This window comes from Felis catus, chromosome C1 (genome assembly GCF_018350175.1).
Source record: "Felis catus isolate Fca126 chromosome C1, F.catus_Fca126_mat1.0, whole genome shotgun sequence".
NCBI classification, from domain to species: domain Eukaryota; kingdom Metazoa; phylum Chordata; class Mammalia; order Carnivora; family Felidae; genus Felis; species Felis catus.
The window spans coordinates 94037969-94054303 of record NC_058375.1 but is presented as its reverse complement, the minus strand read 5'-3'; the positions used below and the strand labels follow the sequence as shown (position 1 = coordinate 94054303).

Sequence of the window (16335 nt, the reverse complement as noted above, 5' to 3'; positions counted from 1 at the left end):
AACTGTAGTTATTTTTATAATTTAATCTCATTGGAAGACAAGGAAAAAACTAAGCATTTTGGCTAAAATATCTATCATTCCAGTCTGATGGTACTTTTCTTCTCTCGGGCGCACGCACTCACTCTCTCTCTCTCTCCCTCTATGCTGACCTGGAGGTTTAGAATCAGTGTTTGTAATGGCAACATTTTATAGCAGTTAAGTTCTCCCAGTACCATGAAATCACCACAAAGGGTGAAGGCCGTGGTTAATAGAAAACGTCAAAACTTTAAAGGACATCAAGGCTGTAAATCCCATCCCAAATCCATAACCAGGATTTTACTATTTTGGCTCCCACATGAAAAATTTTTTTCAAATGCAAATTAAGAAAAAAAATACACACACACACACACACACACCAAGTAGCACAAAAGCTCCCCCTGGGATTTTGCAAACACAACACACTTGGGCGAGGGGAGAGAGCTAGTAAAGGCAGCAGAGTGCCTAAAGACTTGCAATCAGAGAAACAATACCCCAACCAGCCAAAGCCCTCACCCTATTCATCAAATGCATTTTTGACCTCTAAAAACCCTCTTACCTGTTTACAAGAGTTTACACAGCTGTTTGCCACTGGAACACCACCTTGCAGAGTATAACCGTGGCATCCTTTGTTGATAATCACCTGTTGCCTAAGTAAGCATCATCCCGCATGGAGACAGACAGCACTAGGGCTCTTCCATCCGAGGTTAAAATTCAAAACAAGCCCAACAAGCCTGCATTTCAAGGTGGTCTTCGTCTGCAACTAGTTAAGTTTAAAACTGGCAAACGACAATGGCGTCTGAAGCCCACGGTGCAGCACTGCTGGCTTCCTCTTGAACTCCAGCGTTGTCACTGTGCACCGAAGTCTCCTGCTGCAAACAGGGGAGTTGTTCTCCTGTACTGGGAACAGCTTCCAAAGCTCAGGAGCCCCTGTACAGGATAACGCAGGAACTAAAGGCAAACACTTTTTCCTCCTTAAGGACGCCTCCATTTTTTCCTCACACTCTGTACTACCAACCGAAGTGACTGGGCCTGAGTGTGCGTTCGTACCTACGAAACCGTCACGGTGCATGCACATCCAAGGCATGTGGAACCACAGGTCAAATAAGGCACAGATACCGAGTAACGGTTCTAATTACAAACGCTAGCTCTCAGGAACTCTTCATCCATTCAGCACTAAACCCATCACTGCATAACTCTGGGAAGAAGCCCCTGGAGACGGAGGAGCTTCTCCAATGTGTCAGGAAAGGCTTTATTAACATCATCATTAACATTTAAAAAGCAAACGGAGCATTTCTCCTTCTTTTGGCAATTTGGTGCAAATGTTAAGTGCAAGATAAAGCAATCTCAAACTTTTCTTCAAATTAAAAATGAAACTAAGGCCAAACGTGATGGGTGAACAAAATAAATCAAAACTTAAATTTCAGCAACTCCGGCTCTTCAAACCAGCAAAGCCCCCGACTCGTGCACTGTGGTGAGGCTTACGGTGCTTGCCCCGGCTTCTTGCGTGCCAGCAAACAGCACCATTTCCTCATCAAGTTGAGGACCGAGAAGCAAATGATCCCCTTCGCTGCAAACAAAGGGGGTCACAGTAACACTAGTGATCCTTCAGAATTGACACACCGTGATAGTCAAAATGATGGTCTCCCTGCTTCTTGCTCAAGACATACAAGATCTGAGCAGCAGCAAGAACCCCCTCAGCTGCAAACAAAGGGGTCAAAGGTTTGCCGTCAATTCACTTCCAGGCAGAAAAACATTTTCCTCAAAAGAAACAATTTATTTAGAATAAAACAAAAGCAGCTCAACTGTGAGCGCACGTTTGAGTGACAGCTACTTTTAAGCTGTGTGAGCCATAAAAAGGGTTTTTCTTTACTTTTCCAGAAATCTTGTGTACACAGCACAAAGCAAGAGGTCATTTTTTTTCCACTTAAAACACCGGCATTGGCATCACAATAGCAGATACACAACTTTAAGCTGCCATTTTAGTAAAATGCACAAATACTAAACAGATTAGCTTTCTTCCATCAAGAGGCCCATGTAAACTCCACATAAGCCATAACTTCTCTTCAAAAAGGTCCATTAGAGCTTTGAATTCCATATCTTCAATCCGCAGTTCACCAGTTTTGCTTGCGGGGGGGAAAAAAAGGTTATTCAGTACAAATGTTTACAATATTAAAAATATATATATTTCCCCTATGCCATTATAGATGAACATAACATTAACAAGACCTTCCTGGATAATCCAGCTTGACTTCAAAAAGCACCAATAATACCCACTGGCACATACCTTGAATGAGTTTACCGTATGAATAGACAAATAACAAGTAGAACAACAGGGTGGACTTTTTTAAGGACTGCCACTGAGCGAAGATTACAGGACTGAAAATACCCCTTGTACTCATGTAACTGAGTAAAACATATCAAACAAATTCAGAAAGACAGGAAGTTTACAATCAATTTATGATCAATATATTCTAAATAGAACTTAAAAAATGAAACTAAAAAAAAGGTGGAGTCAAACTTTTACCCCCTCTGTTTTCGTTCTGTAATTTATATGGAACAATACAGAACTACTCTGTTGCTATAGAAAGGGGTCAAGATACAAAGCCATTTAAAAATCCACCTTCATCTGGGTTACCAAAGACAGCCGCTGTTATTTTAAGAAAACACTCGTACAGGCAATTGCTAAACACCCAAAGAACGCTTTAGGACTTTTACTTTTCAACTCTGTTTAAACCAAACGTATAAAACTTTTTACTCAGCTAGACAGTTCACTGTGGTTACCTGAAATCATTGTCTCCCTTTAGGGACATCACTAGAAGCAGACTGCTAACGGGGCCAACTCCACCCTACTTCTCTTCTTGTCCTCATACCCAACTGCTATCTCAAAACCAAACACTGTGGCAGAAACAGAAAAAATCGTCCAGAAGTTCTCTCCCAAACTTTTCACATAAAAAGGTCATTAAGGCCCTCTTCTCAAGAGGAGATCCTAATTCTATCACCATAGAGGTTTCGGTGAATGGTCCCTGTATGGACCCAAATTGCAGTTCAAGCTGAATTTGCATAATGAACAATTTCACGGCCTAAAAAAAGTGGATTTCAAATTTTAAAAAACAAAACAAATATGGCCAGTGAAAACCTCCTCATAACATTTCAAAATAAATCCAAACAGTGTTTGACTCTGAAAGCAACAAACACACACCTTATTTTTCTTACTGTACCTCAAGTGATCTGAGTTAAGGGCCAGAGTATATGACCTTCAAAATGTAACAAAAGCTTATACCGGCCAGAGGATGGACATTTTAATACGTAATCCTTAAAGCGAAAACTCTATCTACACAATGTAGACACACATGTAAAACCAGGAATTTAAATTTTTGTGTGGAAAACGCTTAATAGGAATCCCAGTTACAACTAACAAAATAACAGTAAAAAATTGGCCAGGAGCTGAATGCTTGCTTAATTTTCTATAAACTTTGAAGTTGTGGATCTCAAGTCTTAATTAGTTTGATGTTTTTCACCAGTAATACTTAATATGTCATTATATAATATACTGAAGAAATTTTCTTTGCATTCATTTGAGCTGAGTTCCAGAAAAATCAACCAAACGAGTATTTTTTTTTAAAGTAAAAGAAACAAGTGGTTGTTATAAAGAACATCCAATATTGAGATTATGAAATTCTGGCTAACGAGAATTAGAACCAGATAGCTTTAGACTCTTGCTTTTCATTCTATTCTGAAGGCTTAAATAGTTTAACAATATTAGGAACCTACGCAGCGGAATGGGCAACACAAATTAAGAGATTCATCTGGACGATGGCACTCTGTAAGTAAGCACCAAACTAAACATAATTAGTTATTTCTAATACATACATTTAGAAATGGTATCAAGCCATTGTTTCAAAAAACTGAAGCACAAATTGCCCAGACCTAACAAAAACCACCATGTCAGATAAAGATTCAAACAAACATGGAGCAAAAACCACAGTACTCTTCGGTTGGTTGTCACATCAACTAAAAAAAAAAAAAAAAAAAAAAAAGAGGAAAAAAAAAGGGGAAAGAAAGAAAAAAAAGAAAAAGGGGGAAAAAAACCCCACACTTTAGAGTAAAATTATATGTCGTGGACTTCACTCTCTAAAAGAGCAAAATCATTTGTCCAGCTTTCTTATCAAAAGATATTCAAAAGTTAATGGTTAGTGAGAGTATTTAAACTGGAAAAATGTATCTAACCAAACTGTACTTTGACCCCACGTACGCAGACTGCAAACTCACGTTACTTTCGGAACAGTGTCTCCTCCATATTAGTGTGGCAAGTACAGGTTTTTAAAAGCAAAAAGCACCAGGTCTTAACTTGTAGGATCTCAGGTATTTTCCCTACAAGCACACCAAGGACCTTTGTGCTCACAGCCTAGTACCTTCCTTCTATCACAATGGCTAGTTTTTCCAGTTTAAAAACAACAAAAACCCTAGAAAAACCTCCACACTTAAAAAGAAAGTTTATAAATGCATAGTGAAAACCAAAAAGGATGACACAGCAGTGATGAGGATTTCATGCTGACATGCATTAGACACCTGTCATAACGGAAAATAAACAAATTACATGACATTTCCCTGGGTTATTATTGGTGCTATTTCAAAACTACCAGCTTTGATAACAGAAAGAAAACAGTTGGGTTCTGCCAGGCTTTCTATAAGTCACTTTCACAGAATAGAAACATGACCATGATCCAAAAGGTCCTAGAGTTTCTAATCATAATTAAATATCAAGGGCCTTAGCTAAAGTCCTCAGCATTTAAATCAAGGGGGAAAACATACTTACTAACGACCTGAGAAACTAGGGGTGAGGACAGGGATAAAGAAACAAGACAAAAAAAAGAAAATCATCCATTACTGTTATGCAGCAAAAGCCCTTGTTAAGAACCAGAAATCACTATAACCTTCAGCTTTGGAAAAAAAAAAAAACCAAACTGTGAGGTTGGGTTAAATTATTTGGTTGGATTAAATTATTTTGTATTAATTCCAGGTGTCTGGGAAATAAAACAATAAAAAGGGGTTTTCCTACACTGACATTTCAGTTCTCTGTGGTTGGACACCATTGAAAAAGACATTCAAAACATTTTCAATAATGTAATGCCATCGCTACTGCTATAAATGAAAATAAAAATACAGGCAAAATTTAAAAAGAGCATGTCAAAGGCATTTCACGATGACTTAAAAAATTTCTGCGATCCAGATATGGCTAATTAATGCCCACTAAAACAAAAGCTGACTTATGAGCCTGCAGACAACTCTTCTTTCTATTATTGAAATCAGAAATTTGCATGGATACAAAAACAAAAACTCATCTTTGATGAAAAACACTTAAGTTTTGAAATACGCACAATTAAATTAGAACTGTACCTGCTATACCTCTCTGAAAGTCAGTAAAAACACCACCACACACCAATAACTAACCAAAGAATTCTGATTTTAAAAACACCTACCCACTTCTTGCATACTAGCATAAGACATATATGGTTTGTAACCTACTCCTCAATTTTTACTGAACAGTTACAGCTACAAACCAAAAGTGCATATACGGGATACAGAACTTAACTAATGATAAAAATGTGTTAGAGCAGACACTCGGGGAATGAACCGTGTATTTTAAGAGAAATACTCAAATACCTGATTAAAATAATTACATTGCTATACAATTTACCAGTTTGTACTTTGAAGATTCCTGATCAAATTTCAGCCATACAAATAACACTTCTGGTATAGGAATTATTAACCTAAATACCAATTCAAGCCATTTTTAGGTATATATTATCATCTTTATATAGTCAAGTGGGCTCTTCTCCAAATCCCAACTTTTCAAAATTTTGGGCTTGTAACTCTGAGGATTTTTTTTTTTTAAGCTCAAGGTTAAAAAAGAAAAAAAAAAAGAAAATGAAGAAAAGGAGGAAAAAAAGTTACTCCTAAGAGTGGGAACTCCTAATTAAAGTAAACCCATCTGCTTGCTACCTTCAGGGCATCCCTTTCGCTTAAAATAATAGCTAAACTGTCCTGACTTCTATTTTAAAGGTTTATAAAAATATAAAAAAGAGAAAAGCTACAACTAAACAACTAATTCAAAAGAAAATTTCATCTGATGCTGTATCCCATTATACATCACAAAACAGGAACCATGTCAAAGTAGTAAATACAAGTTACACATGGACTTTAGGACGCACCACGGACAATGATCATGACCAGGTAATCTTCTTCAGATTTGGCCAGTGCCTTGGCAGGGGAATCCAGGAACTGCTGGGAGAACTCACAGGGTGGAAAAGCGTGAAGGACTCCGGTGTTTTCCTTGTCTTTATTGCCCCCCACAGGGAGGCTTATCACCCCAGCGGCCTGCTTTTGCTTTAAATAGGACACAAGGTTCCTAAGTGGCCTCTGAGTAGAGGTGGCAGTGTCTGATGTGGCTGAGGAAGAGGAGGACCTGCTGTCAGAATTTCCAGGCACAGCCAGAAGAATGGCATAACCATTGGGCCCTGCCACTTTGATGCGTCGAGTTACTTCATCCAACTTGGGCTGGTCCAAACGAAGACGCTGAGTGATCTTGAGCTGGGCTACTTTTCCTCCGGTTGAGCCCTCCACAAGAAGACTGCTAGCCACCTGGAGGTCACCCTGCAACAGATGCATGTTGGAAGGAAAGTTGCTGTTCTTCAACAGAAGCATGCCCTGCCAGGCCAAACAGAGTTTGGGAGAGGCTGCGGCTGCAGGGGCTGTCCCACCATCCTGTTTCTGGGAAGGGGACTTCAGCTTCGAGGAAGCAGTGCTGGTGCTGGGTGCACTCCCATCAGACCGGTCTTCTTTTTTCAGAGGGCTTTTTCCCTCGGTGGGAGCAGCTGTCCGGTGCTTCCTATCCCGTTCAGCTGATGCAGAGTTTTTACGGTCCCGCTTGTCACCCTGGCTCTTCTCCAAACTACCTCGTCTGTCTCTGACTGGAGAGGGCCTTTCCAAGAGAAGAAGACGGGAAGATCGATCATTGTCACTGTTGTAGCGATCCCGGCTACTGCTCAATTCTGGACTGCGGTCGGGAGAAGGAGCACAGTGACGCTTTCGGGGACGGTCGCTCTCAGGGGACCTCTCCAGGTGCCGGCCCCCGCTCTCCTCAGGTGGCCTTCGCTTCCTAGGCTGGTCTCTGCTGCTGGGCAGATCTCGATCACCTCTGTCCCGGTCCAAGGACCAGCCATCTCGCCTGCGATCCAGGCTATCCAGTGGCTCATAGGCAGGCACAGCAGTAGCTGCAGTCCGAGTGCTGCGTTCGCGGACTGGGGGCGGGGGTGGCACCCAATCAGAATCAGGATAAAGGTCTCTATCACGATCTCTGTATAGCAAGGGTGGTGTCCTATCCCGAGCACCCCTCAAAGGGTCAGGTGCCCGATGTCCAAAAGCATCCGTCACCAATTCATAATGAGTCAAAGGCAGAGGCTGCAGATACTGCTGCTGGTATCGATGCTCTGTGTCTGCAAAGTCTACTCTAAGGCGTCGATCTGGGCCCCCGAGTGGGAAGCCACGCATGTGGGTCCAGGCAGCATGAGCTGCATCTAGGCTTTCGTACTGGATATATGCCCAACTATCACCTTTGCGGTAGTCTATGGTGCGGATGGTGCCAAATCGGTCAAACTCTCGAGCCAAGGCAGCAAGAGGCACCCAAGGTCCCAGACCACCCACCCAGAGGCGGGTGGTGGGTGTAGCTTTCCCATAACCAATTTTGATAGGATTCCGAATTATAATTTTGCCAGACATTGCTAGTTTGGCCCGGTGAGACATGTCTAGGTTCTCAAACTTGAGAAAACCATAGGTACTGGTCTGGCCCCGAGACGGCCTCTTGATGTCTACTTCTGTGATGACTCCAAAGCGGTCAAAAGCCCTTCTTAGATCACTCTCTGTCACAGTGATGTCTAGATTGCCCAAGAAAAGCGTCCGGTTAGCTCGCTGATCATCCTCGGGTGAGATCTCATCCACTTCTCTGAAAGGAGCAGCACCTGCTCCAGCTCCCACCCTTGGCTCAAGACTGTAAGCTGGGCGCACTCTTTCATAAAACGGGTAGTCTCGCTCTCTCTCCAGCTCACGGGGCAATGGTGGTGGAGGTGGAGGGGGCAGGCGGCCAAGGGCCAACTGCTGCAACCGGTAGTCTCTGTATCCCAGGGCTGCGCCACCAGGGGAAAGCGATCTCTGGCCTCCACCGCCTCCAGGGGGGTGCCGGTGACCACCTACAGAGGCCCCGACCACGCTGGCAGACGGAGGATAAGTATCTTTGTCTAAAGGGGAGCGGCTGCGGCGCCGGCTCACATACACTGCTTCTATCTTCAGCGGCCGGTCATAGAGCACTAGGCGGCCTCTGGCATGCTTGGCCGCCCGCGCGTCCTCTGGCCGCCGGAAGTTCACAAAGGCTACTCGCTCATCCCCGCTGCCGGAACCCGAGAGATGACTGATTTTGACACTTACATCACCGAAGCGTTTGAACTCGTGAAACAGTCCGTCCTCCACCGCTTCGTCACTCAGCTGGGACCCCAACTCGCTTATCTTCAGTGTCTTGTATTCCCCGCCGTCCCCGCCGCCAGGAGCTGAGGAGGCGGCCCCAGAGGAACGTGACTCCCCGCCTCCACCCCGGGAGCTGCTGCGCGACTCGCCCCCGCCCGAGGAATTTTTGGTGCTTGGGGAGCTGTAACTATGCAAGCGGCTACTGGAGCTGCCCCCACCAGTGTCATACTCGCGGCTGCCACCTCGGCTGCTGGACTTGTCCAGATGAAGGCTGCGCCGCGAACCGCCGCCGCTGTCGGTCTTTCCGCTGCTACTCCCATTGCTGCCACCAGAGCCCCCTAACTTCTTGCTCCGCTCCCCGCGGGAAGTCGAGTCCTCACCACCACGGGAGCGTTTGGGCTTGACTGGGGAGCGCTCTTTTCCCTTCATTGTTGCGGGTCGTCGGAGGTCGTCTCCGCGGAGATGATTAACCCGCCGCCCCGCGCTCGTTTCACACAGCGGAACCGCACGCCGCCATCTTGGACTCCGCCGCGGCGAAGGCTCCCGCCCCACAGTCCTCATTGGTCAATTAGCTCCTCTCTTCTACAGTCTCATTGGGAAAATGATTTGTCTGTCTTTACATCTCCCCGCGCTCCGGAAAGGCGCCCGCCCAACCAATGTTATTGGGTTCCCAACGCCCTAGTCGGTGTACTTCATTGGTTATATTCGTTGTCCATCTTAACGGTTCCTCGCGCCAGGCTGTAGCTCCGCCCCTCGCACTCTAGGGTCACCTGACCCAAAGTCTGGGGGCGTTGATTGGACAAAAAGTCTGCCCTGTAACGGTACTTCTAGCGCGGTAAAAGCAGTGATCCCACCTCCTCATTCCTTTCATTGGTTTGTGACTCCATCCTTTAACCCACTATTTGGGAAGTCGGGCGATCTGTTCCAGTGTTTTTTCTGAAAGGCCAGCTTACAGCGCTCTCGCGAGAGAGAAAGCGCTCCCTTTTTCGACCTCTTCTTCCAACTCCTAGGGCGGCTGAGAGAAGTTTAAATCTGATTGGATGTTGACGAGGAAGTTGATAGGTTGAAATAACTGTCCATCATTCGCTTAAAGGGGTAGGCCCGTATACTAAGGCTGACTGAAGGTGAAAGAGTAGAACACGCGCTTGCTGTGCGACGTCACTAAGTCGTCGCGAGATGGTGACCAGAGCTAGCTCCGCCTCCTCGCGCTTTCGGCATTCGCTCCTCAAACATTTGTTTGGTCCTGCGGCGTACTTGGGTGTGCTTCGGGCTCCTGGAGCTCGAAACTTCTGGGCCGCCCGCTTAGTACCTGTATGGGACGAGGGGCTGTCGGGGCGGATCCCTCAGGAAGCCGTCCCGGGGCGCCCAGCGGACACCATCTCAGTCCCGCTGGCTTCAGAACAGCCTGAAAAAGCTGGGGCCCGCAGGGCCGGCTGGCCGCGGGTTCACAGTTCGCAAAGTGCCGGGGTCCCCGAAGGCCTGGGGCTCCCGGGGGCCCGCAGCGAGGAGGCAGCGCCGCCGAGCGCAGCCTTCGGTGGCGGGCCGGCCCCCCGGGCGCTCCCCGCTCCAGCCCAAGCACGCCGCGGGCATGTCAGTGCGCTCCCCACTTTCTGGTGCGAGTGCGTTTGGACCGCGTGATCCCGTAACCTAGATCTGTCCGCTCTTCCTTTGTAATGCCCCTCCCGGTTAAATGATTGGGTCAAGTTTACACTCTGCAGACGTGTCGCGTTTTTTCTGCGGCTTCTCCTACCTCCCGGCGTCAGGTTAGTAGAAGAACCCGGGAGCACAGCCCCCTTTGCCGTCTCTCTCAGTGAACCTCTTGTCGCCCGTAGTCATCCGCTTCAACACCCAACTTTCAATTCTTTCCGGGGACCTTTATAGGGTAAGGCAAATAAAACACCTGCTCCAGATGCGGCTCTTCGGCAGGTGGAGGGAGGAAGTGCTGAGTTCGTCACAGCGGTTAGGCTTTTTGCAGTCCTCCCAGGTCGTCTTCTGGCAGAGGTTACGAGAATTCTTGCGTCGATCGTCTCCTCGGCCACTTCTCTCAAGGCCCAATATGTAGTAGAGAATGTGATTTTAAACATTTTTCCAAGGTAACAATAATTCCCCCAAACGGAGATCTAAACTCCAAAGCTAAGTTTTACGATTAGGACGGCAAAGTGTTTAGCCTTGCGTTAGCCATCCTTCTCTTTCTAAATAATCTTCAGGAAGGTGAATATGAGTTTTTACTCTTAATTTGATCAAAGAAACTTGAAAGAATCCTAATACGTGAAAGCATAAAAATCCGCGGCATTGTAGTGTGTAGACCTACTGGATGTAGCAAGATTAGCTATTAAAACTTCAGAGGCACCTGGGTGGCTTAGTTGTTTAAGTGTCCAGCTCTTGATTTTGGCGAAGGTCTTGAACTTGCAGTTCTTGAGTTAAAGCCCCATATGGGGCTCTGCTTAGGCAGCGCGGAGCCTGCTTGAGATTTTCTCTCTCTCAAAATAAATAAACAACAACAAAAAAAACTTCATAAAGGCATAGAACGATGTGTATAACATGCTACCATTTGTGGTTTTCAAAAATAATACATATGCTTAGGTGCATATGTTTTGTTAATGTATATATTCATAAAACTTCATTGAGAATATGTAGGAAATTGTTAGGAAGATCACCCTGAGAGGAGGCTGGAGGGTGTGGTTGGGAGACTCAACTTTTCATTGTGTATCCTTCTGCATTATTAAAAGGAAACTTGTTTTACCATGTGCATGCTATTACTGTTTTTTTTTTTTAATAGCAATTATATTTTGGCTACCCTTAAACTATTTTTATGGAAAAGGAAAAAAAAAACATACGAAAGGAGAATACTGTACAGAACTCCCATGTACCAATTTCAACAATTACCAACTCCTTGTTTCTTATATGCTCTCTTCCCACTCCCCCCCCTCTTCATTATTTTGTTCTGGGCTTATCTGGTACATTTCCTGCCCCAGACACGAATCAGCCATTTCTCCAAGGAGATCTGATTCCTTTTAGTGAGAAATGATATTTGAAGATAAAAATCTGGATGTTAGGGGATAAAGACAACCACAACCAACATGTTATTTGTAAAAGCACAAAACGAAAGGCTTTATATTGTTAGGAGATTTTAATCTGTTTCAAGGTTATATTAAATACAACACAAAATTGAAGTTAAGCCATTATCTGATTACTTAATGTAATAGCAATCCAAATAAACCAGGCTCCAGAGTGACTTTGGCCTAAACTGACCTGCATAGGTGACTGAACGATCAAAGAAAAAATAATGACCAAATCAATACAGTTTCTCAAACCTCATGACAGGGACTGAGGGAGCCTAAGAGCTGAGGGAGAAAATTCAAGGAGCCACTGCCAGGATGTGTGGCGGTGCCTGAGGCTCGGCTAGGCTTAGCGGCTTGGCATTTGAAATAGCAGGGAGCTTGATAGAAGCTACTGCCCACAGCTGGCTGCAGCAGAACTTGCCTTAAGGGGACTAATAGCCTGTCTGGTATGCAAAGGACTGGTAAGTTGAATGGATAAACAAAAAGGCCTAAATTCCATTATTAGTAACAGATCCAAACCATAACCTTGTGTGTATGTCCACAGTAAAATTGGATAATGACATGTGCATGCTGTAGTCAAAATGAGTGTTTCCATTTCCTTTAAAGTATGAAGGTGCTTAGTGACGTCACATCAGCCTATCTTCACACATGTGCTTTCCAAAGAGCTGAACGAGGATGAAAGTGACCTATGGTTTAGAGGTCCAGGGCTTTAAACCCTTTTCCTGGCATTGGTGATGGAGTTGTTGAGATCCAGTTAAGATTTCATCTGGCCTCCTTGTGAGTGCCTTGTCAAAAACCAAGAAACGGAGTTGAGGAAAAGCTGTCCTAGCCCAATCTGGCTTCAACATTGTTTCCGTGAAGCTGTATAATTCAAAGGCCCTAGAGGACACAGCCCAGGAGGAGAGCAGCTACAACTAGCTTTCTATATGAAGTGCCTTTTCCATATCCTTTAAAATAAATTTTAGATTTAAAAGATAAAAGCAAAATAGAAGTTAAGCACATGGATGAAAACTGCACCATTAAAAGATATCAGTGTGTTTGCGATCAAATGTCTCTTTCCATCCTCTTGCTAGGTTTTACTGTTTGTGTACCCTCAATACACACACAGATAATTATGATCGCAATATGAAATTTATCTTGGGAGCTGAGAGCTGTTTGATTTCCTGGCAGATGCAAAAGGCCTGAAGCTGGGAATTGAAATTATTTTCCCACCCACAACTGTGAATTAAAATTTTCAATTTCATCTTCCTCCACAACATGAGTGGTCTCCTGACAGTGAGGTTTATTCTGTTTGGTCTGCAGAAAAAGCATGTATTTTACCCATAGGCATATATTAAATCCTAAAATAGCAAACAATCATTTAGGACCCAGTTTGCATTATTAAAGTCACTTATTTGTGGATTGTGGGCTTTATTTTTAACAACTTTATTAAGATATAATTTACATGCCATACATAAAGTTCACCCATTTAAAGTGTAGAATTCAGTGGCTTTTGGTATTCTTACAGAGCTCTGTATGTGGTTCATCCTTCTAACATTGTTACAGAAAACACTCTGCCATAACTTCTGCATGACTAAGCCCTAATATAATTATCTCTTTCATTTATCTAGACACAGGGCAGTGGTTAAGAGCATGGATTCTGGAACCAACCAATGTAGATTAAATCTCTGCTCTGCAGTGGGCAGAAGAGTTACTGTTAATCTCTCAGAGCCTCAATTTTCTTATCCTGAAAATGGGAATAATTCTAAATCTCTTCACTTGGAGGACTAAATGGGTTAAACCATAAAGATCTTAGAACAGTGCCTGGTACGTGGTAAGCACAACATACATGTTTGCTATTACTAATATATTTTCTCTTTGAACTTGGGTACACAGAATTGGATTAATCATTATCCTTAGTTCATGGCATGCAGTCATCAATGGCCCATCCATGGGCCTTTAAACTTTTCATTTCTTTATCAACAACATAGTGAATATCCATGACACTACCACTTGATCCAAGAAATAGAATGTTACTGATACTTTACATCCAACGAAATGACTTAATCCTTATTTCTTATCCAGTGCCTACTCTCATAGGTAACTACTATCCTGAGTCTGGTGTTCAAGAATTTGTTTTGGTTGGTTTTGTGAACTTTAAAGAATTTTTTAAAGCAATTTTAAAGAGTGTGTGTGTGTGTGTGTGTGTGTGTGTGTGTGCGATGCATGTACATGCATGTTCATGCACCTTATGAATATACTATTTTATATTTCCTTGTTTTTTTAACTTTATATTTGAAAACATAATATTTGTACTCTTCCGAGACTTCCATCTTTCATTCATAATGCTGCTATGATTCTTTCATGTTATCATCTGTAGCTATAGTTTATTTCTTTCCACTGCTGTAAAACATTCCATTGTATTGGAGTGCCGGGGTGGCTCAGTCGGTTGAACATCCGACTTCAGCTCTGATTATGATCTCACGGTTCGTAAGTTCCAGCCCTGCCTCAGGCTCTCTGCTGTCAATGTGGAGCCTACTTCCAATCCTCTGTCTGTCCCTGCCTCTGTCTCTGAACTTCCCCCGCTCAAGCTCACATGCACGCTCTCCCTTTCTTGAAAATAAACAAACATTGGGGCGCCTGGGTGGCGCAGTCGGTTAAGCGTCCGACTTCAGCCAGGTCACGATCTCGCGGTCCGTGAGTTCGAGCCCCGCGTCGGGCTCTGGGCTGATGGCTCGGAGCCTGGAGCCTGTTTCCGATTCTGTGTCTCCCTCTCTCTCTGCCCCTCCCCCGTTCATGCTCTGTCTCTCTCTGTCCCAAAAATAAATAAACGTTGAAAAAAAGAAAATAAACAAACATTAAAAAAAATATATTCAGTTGCCTTGAATATCCCACCACTTATATGTCCATTCTTCTTCTGATGAGCATATTGCCCATTTTCTGTTTTTGTGCTATTATGAACAGTGCTACTATGAAGCACTATGAGAAGCTACTATGAAGATTCTCATTCATGTGTCCTGAGACACACATGCAAAAATTTCTCTGGGATAGGATAGGGAGGTGGTGGGTAGGTGACACCTAGGAATAGAACTACCGGGTTAAAGCATATATTTAATGGCCAATTTTACAAGATAATGCTTCTTGCCTTTTTTTTTTTTTTGAAAGATGGAGACAGAATGCACGCATGCACCAATTCAACTGACTGAGCCACCCAGGCGCCCTGCCAAGCTGTTTTATAAAGTGCCCTTTTTTTTAATACCAATTTATAGCCTCACCAGCAATATATAAGAGGTGTTATTAATCCATGTCATTGGCATTTCATGACTTTTTTTTTTTTTTTTTTTTTTTTTGCCAAACAAGTAGGTATCAAATAGTATGCCTCTGTGGTTTTGCCGTTTTCTTAAATGGTTTTTTTGTTTTGTTTTTTGAGAGAGAGAGAGAGAGAGAGAGAGAGAGAGAGACAAAGCAAGAGTGGGGGAGGAGCAGAGAGAGAGGGACACAGGATCCAAAGGAGACCCCAGGCTCTGAGCTGTCAGCACAGAGCCCCATGCGGGGCTCCAACTCACAAACTGTGAGATCATGACCTGAGCTGAAGTCGGACGCTCAACCACTGAGCCACCCAGGGGCCTTGATGTTTTATTTCTCCAAATACTAGTGAGGTTGTGTATCTCTTTTTAAGTTTCCTGGCCATATGTTTCTTCATCTATGAAATATCTATTCGTGTCTTTTGCTCATCTACTAAGTTAGATCTTTCTCACATGTGTAGGAGTTTTTAATATATTTTTGATTCTAACCCTTTGTAGAATAGATATATAGCAAACCTCTTTTTCTAGTTTGTACCTTATCTTTTCACTAATTTGCTTTTTCATAAACATAAATTCTTTTTTTTAAATTTTTTTAATGTTTATTTTTGAGAGAGAGAGATCATGAGTAGGGAAGGAACAGAGAGAGAGGGAGACACAGAATCCGAAGCAGGCTCCAGGCTCTGAGCTGTCAGCACAGAGCCTGAGGCAGGGCTCAAACTCACAAACCGAACCCTGAGATCATAACCTGAGCCGAGGTTGGATGTTGGACGCTTAACCAACTGAGCCACCCAGGCACCCCAAACATAAATCTTAATCTAAAAAGGTTGAAGGGTAGGGCGCCTGGGTGGCTCAGTTGGTTGGGCGTCCGATTTCAGCTCAGGTCACGATCTCGCTGTCCGTGAGTTCGAGCCCCGCGTTGGGCTCTGGGCTGATGGCTCGGAGCCTGGAGCCTGCTTCAGATTCTGTGTCTCCTTCTCTCTCTGACCCTCCCCCGTTCATGCTCTGTCTCTCTCTGTCTCAAAAATAAATAAACTTAAAAAAAAAAATTTAAAAAGGTTGAAGGGCACCTAGATGGCTCAGTTGGTTAAATGTCTGACTCTTCATTGTGGCTCAGGTCATGATCTCACAGTTCATGGGATTGAGCCCCACATTGGACTCTGCACTGGCCATTTAGAGCCTGCTTGGGATTCTCTCTCTCCTTCTCTCCCTGCCCCTCCTGCACGTGTTCTCTCCCTCTCAAAATAATAAATAAATAAACTTAAAAAAAATAAAAATAAACTTAATACAAATAAAAGTAAAAAGGTTGAATTTAGCAACCTTTTAGAGTTAGCACTTTTTGTATCTTGCCTAAGAAATCCTGTTCACTTCCTTCAACCCTAGTGCCAATATTTCCATCTATATGATATTTTGTTCTTTCTTATAATTTTAGAACCAATTCATCAAGCTCCATGAGT

At 43.6% G+C, this 16335-nt stretch overlaps 1 protein-coding gene across 1 annotated transcript; it reads right to left on the bottom strand.

Annotated features, from left to right (window-relative positions):
* Positions 1-1771: 1771 nt before the first annotated feature.
* RBM15 (RNA binding motif protein 15) lies at positions 1772-9709 on the bottom strand. The gene is made up of 2 exons (XM_003990422.5): positions 6231-9709; positions 1772-2141 (listed from the first exon to the last, which is right to left on the bottom strand). Exons 1-2 carry the CDS (start codon positions 9094-9096, stop codon positions 2095-2097), a joined length of 2913 nt encoding a protein of 970 aa, XP_003990471.1. The 5' UTR covers positions 9097-9709; the 3' UTR covers positions 1772-2094.
* Positions 9710-16335: the final 6626 nt, after the last annotated feature.

Excerpts from the sequence above, each read along its gene's own strand:
- RBM15 (XM_003990422.5), bottom strand. The coding sequence starts at position 9,096 with ATGAGGACTGTGGGGCGGGAGCCTTCGCCGCGGCGGAGTCCAAGATGG. Across the intron at positions 2,142-6,230 it reads GGTCATGATCATTGTCCGTG|CAAAACTGGTGAACTGCGGA; the intron begins GTGCGTCCTAAA and ends CCCCCCCGCAAG.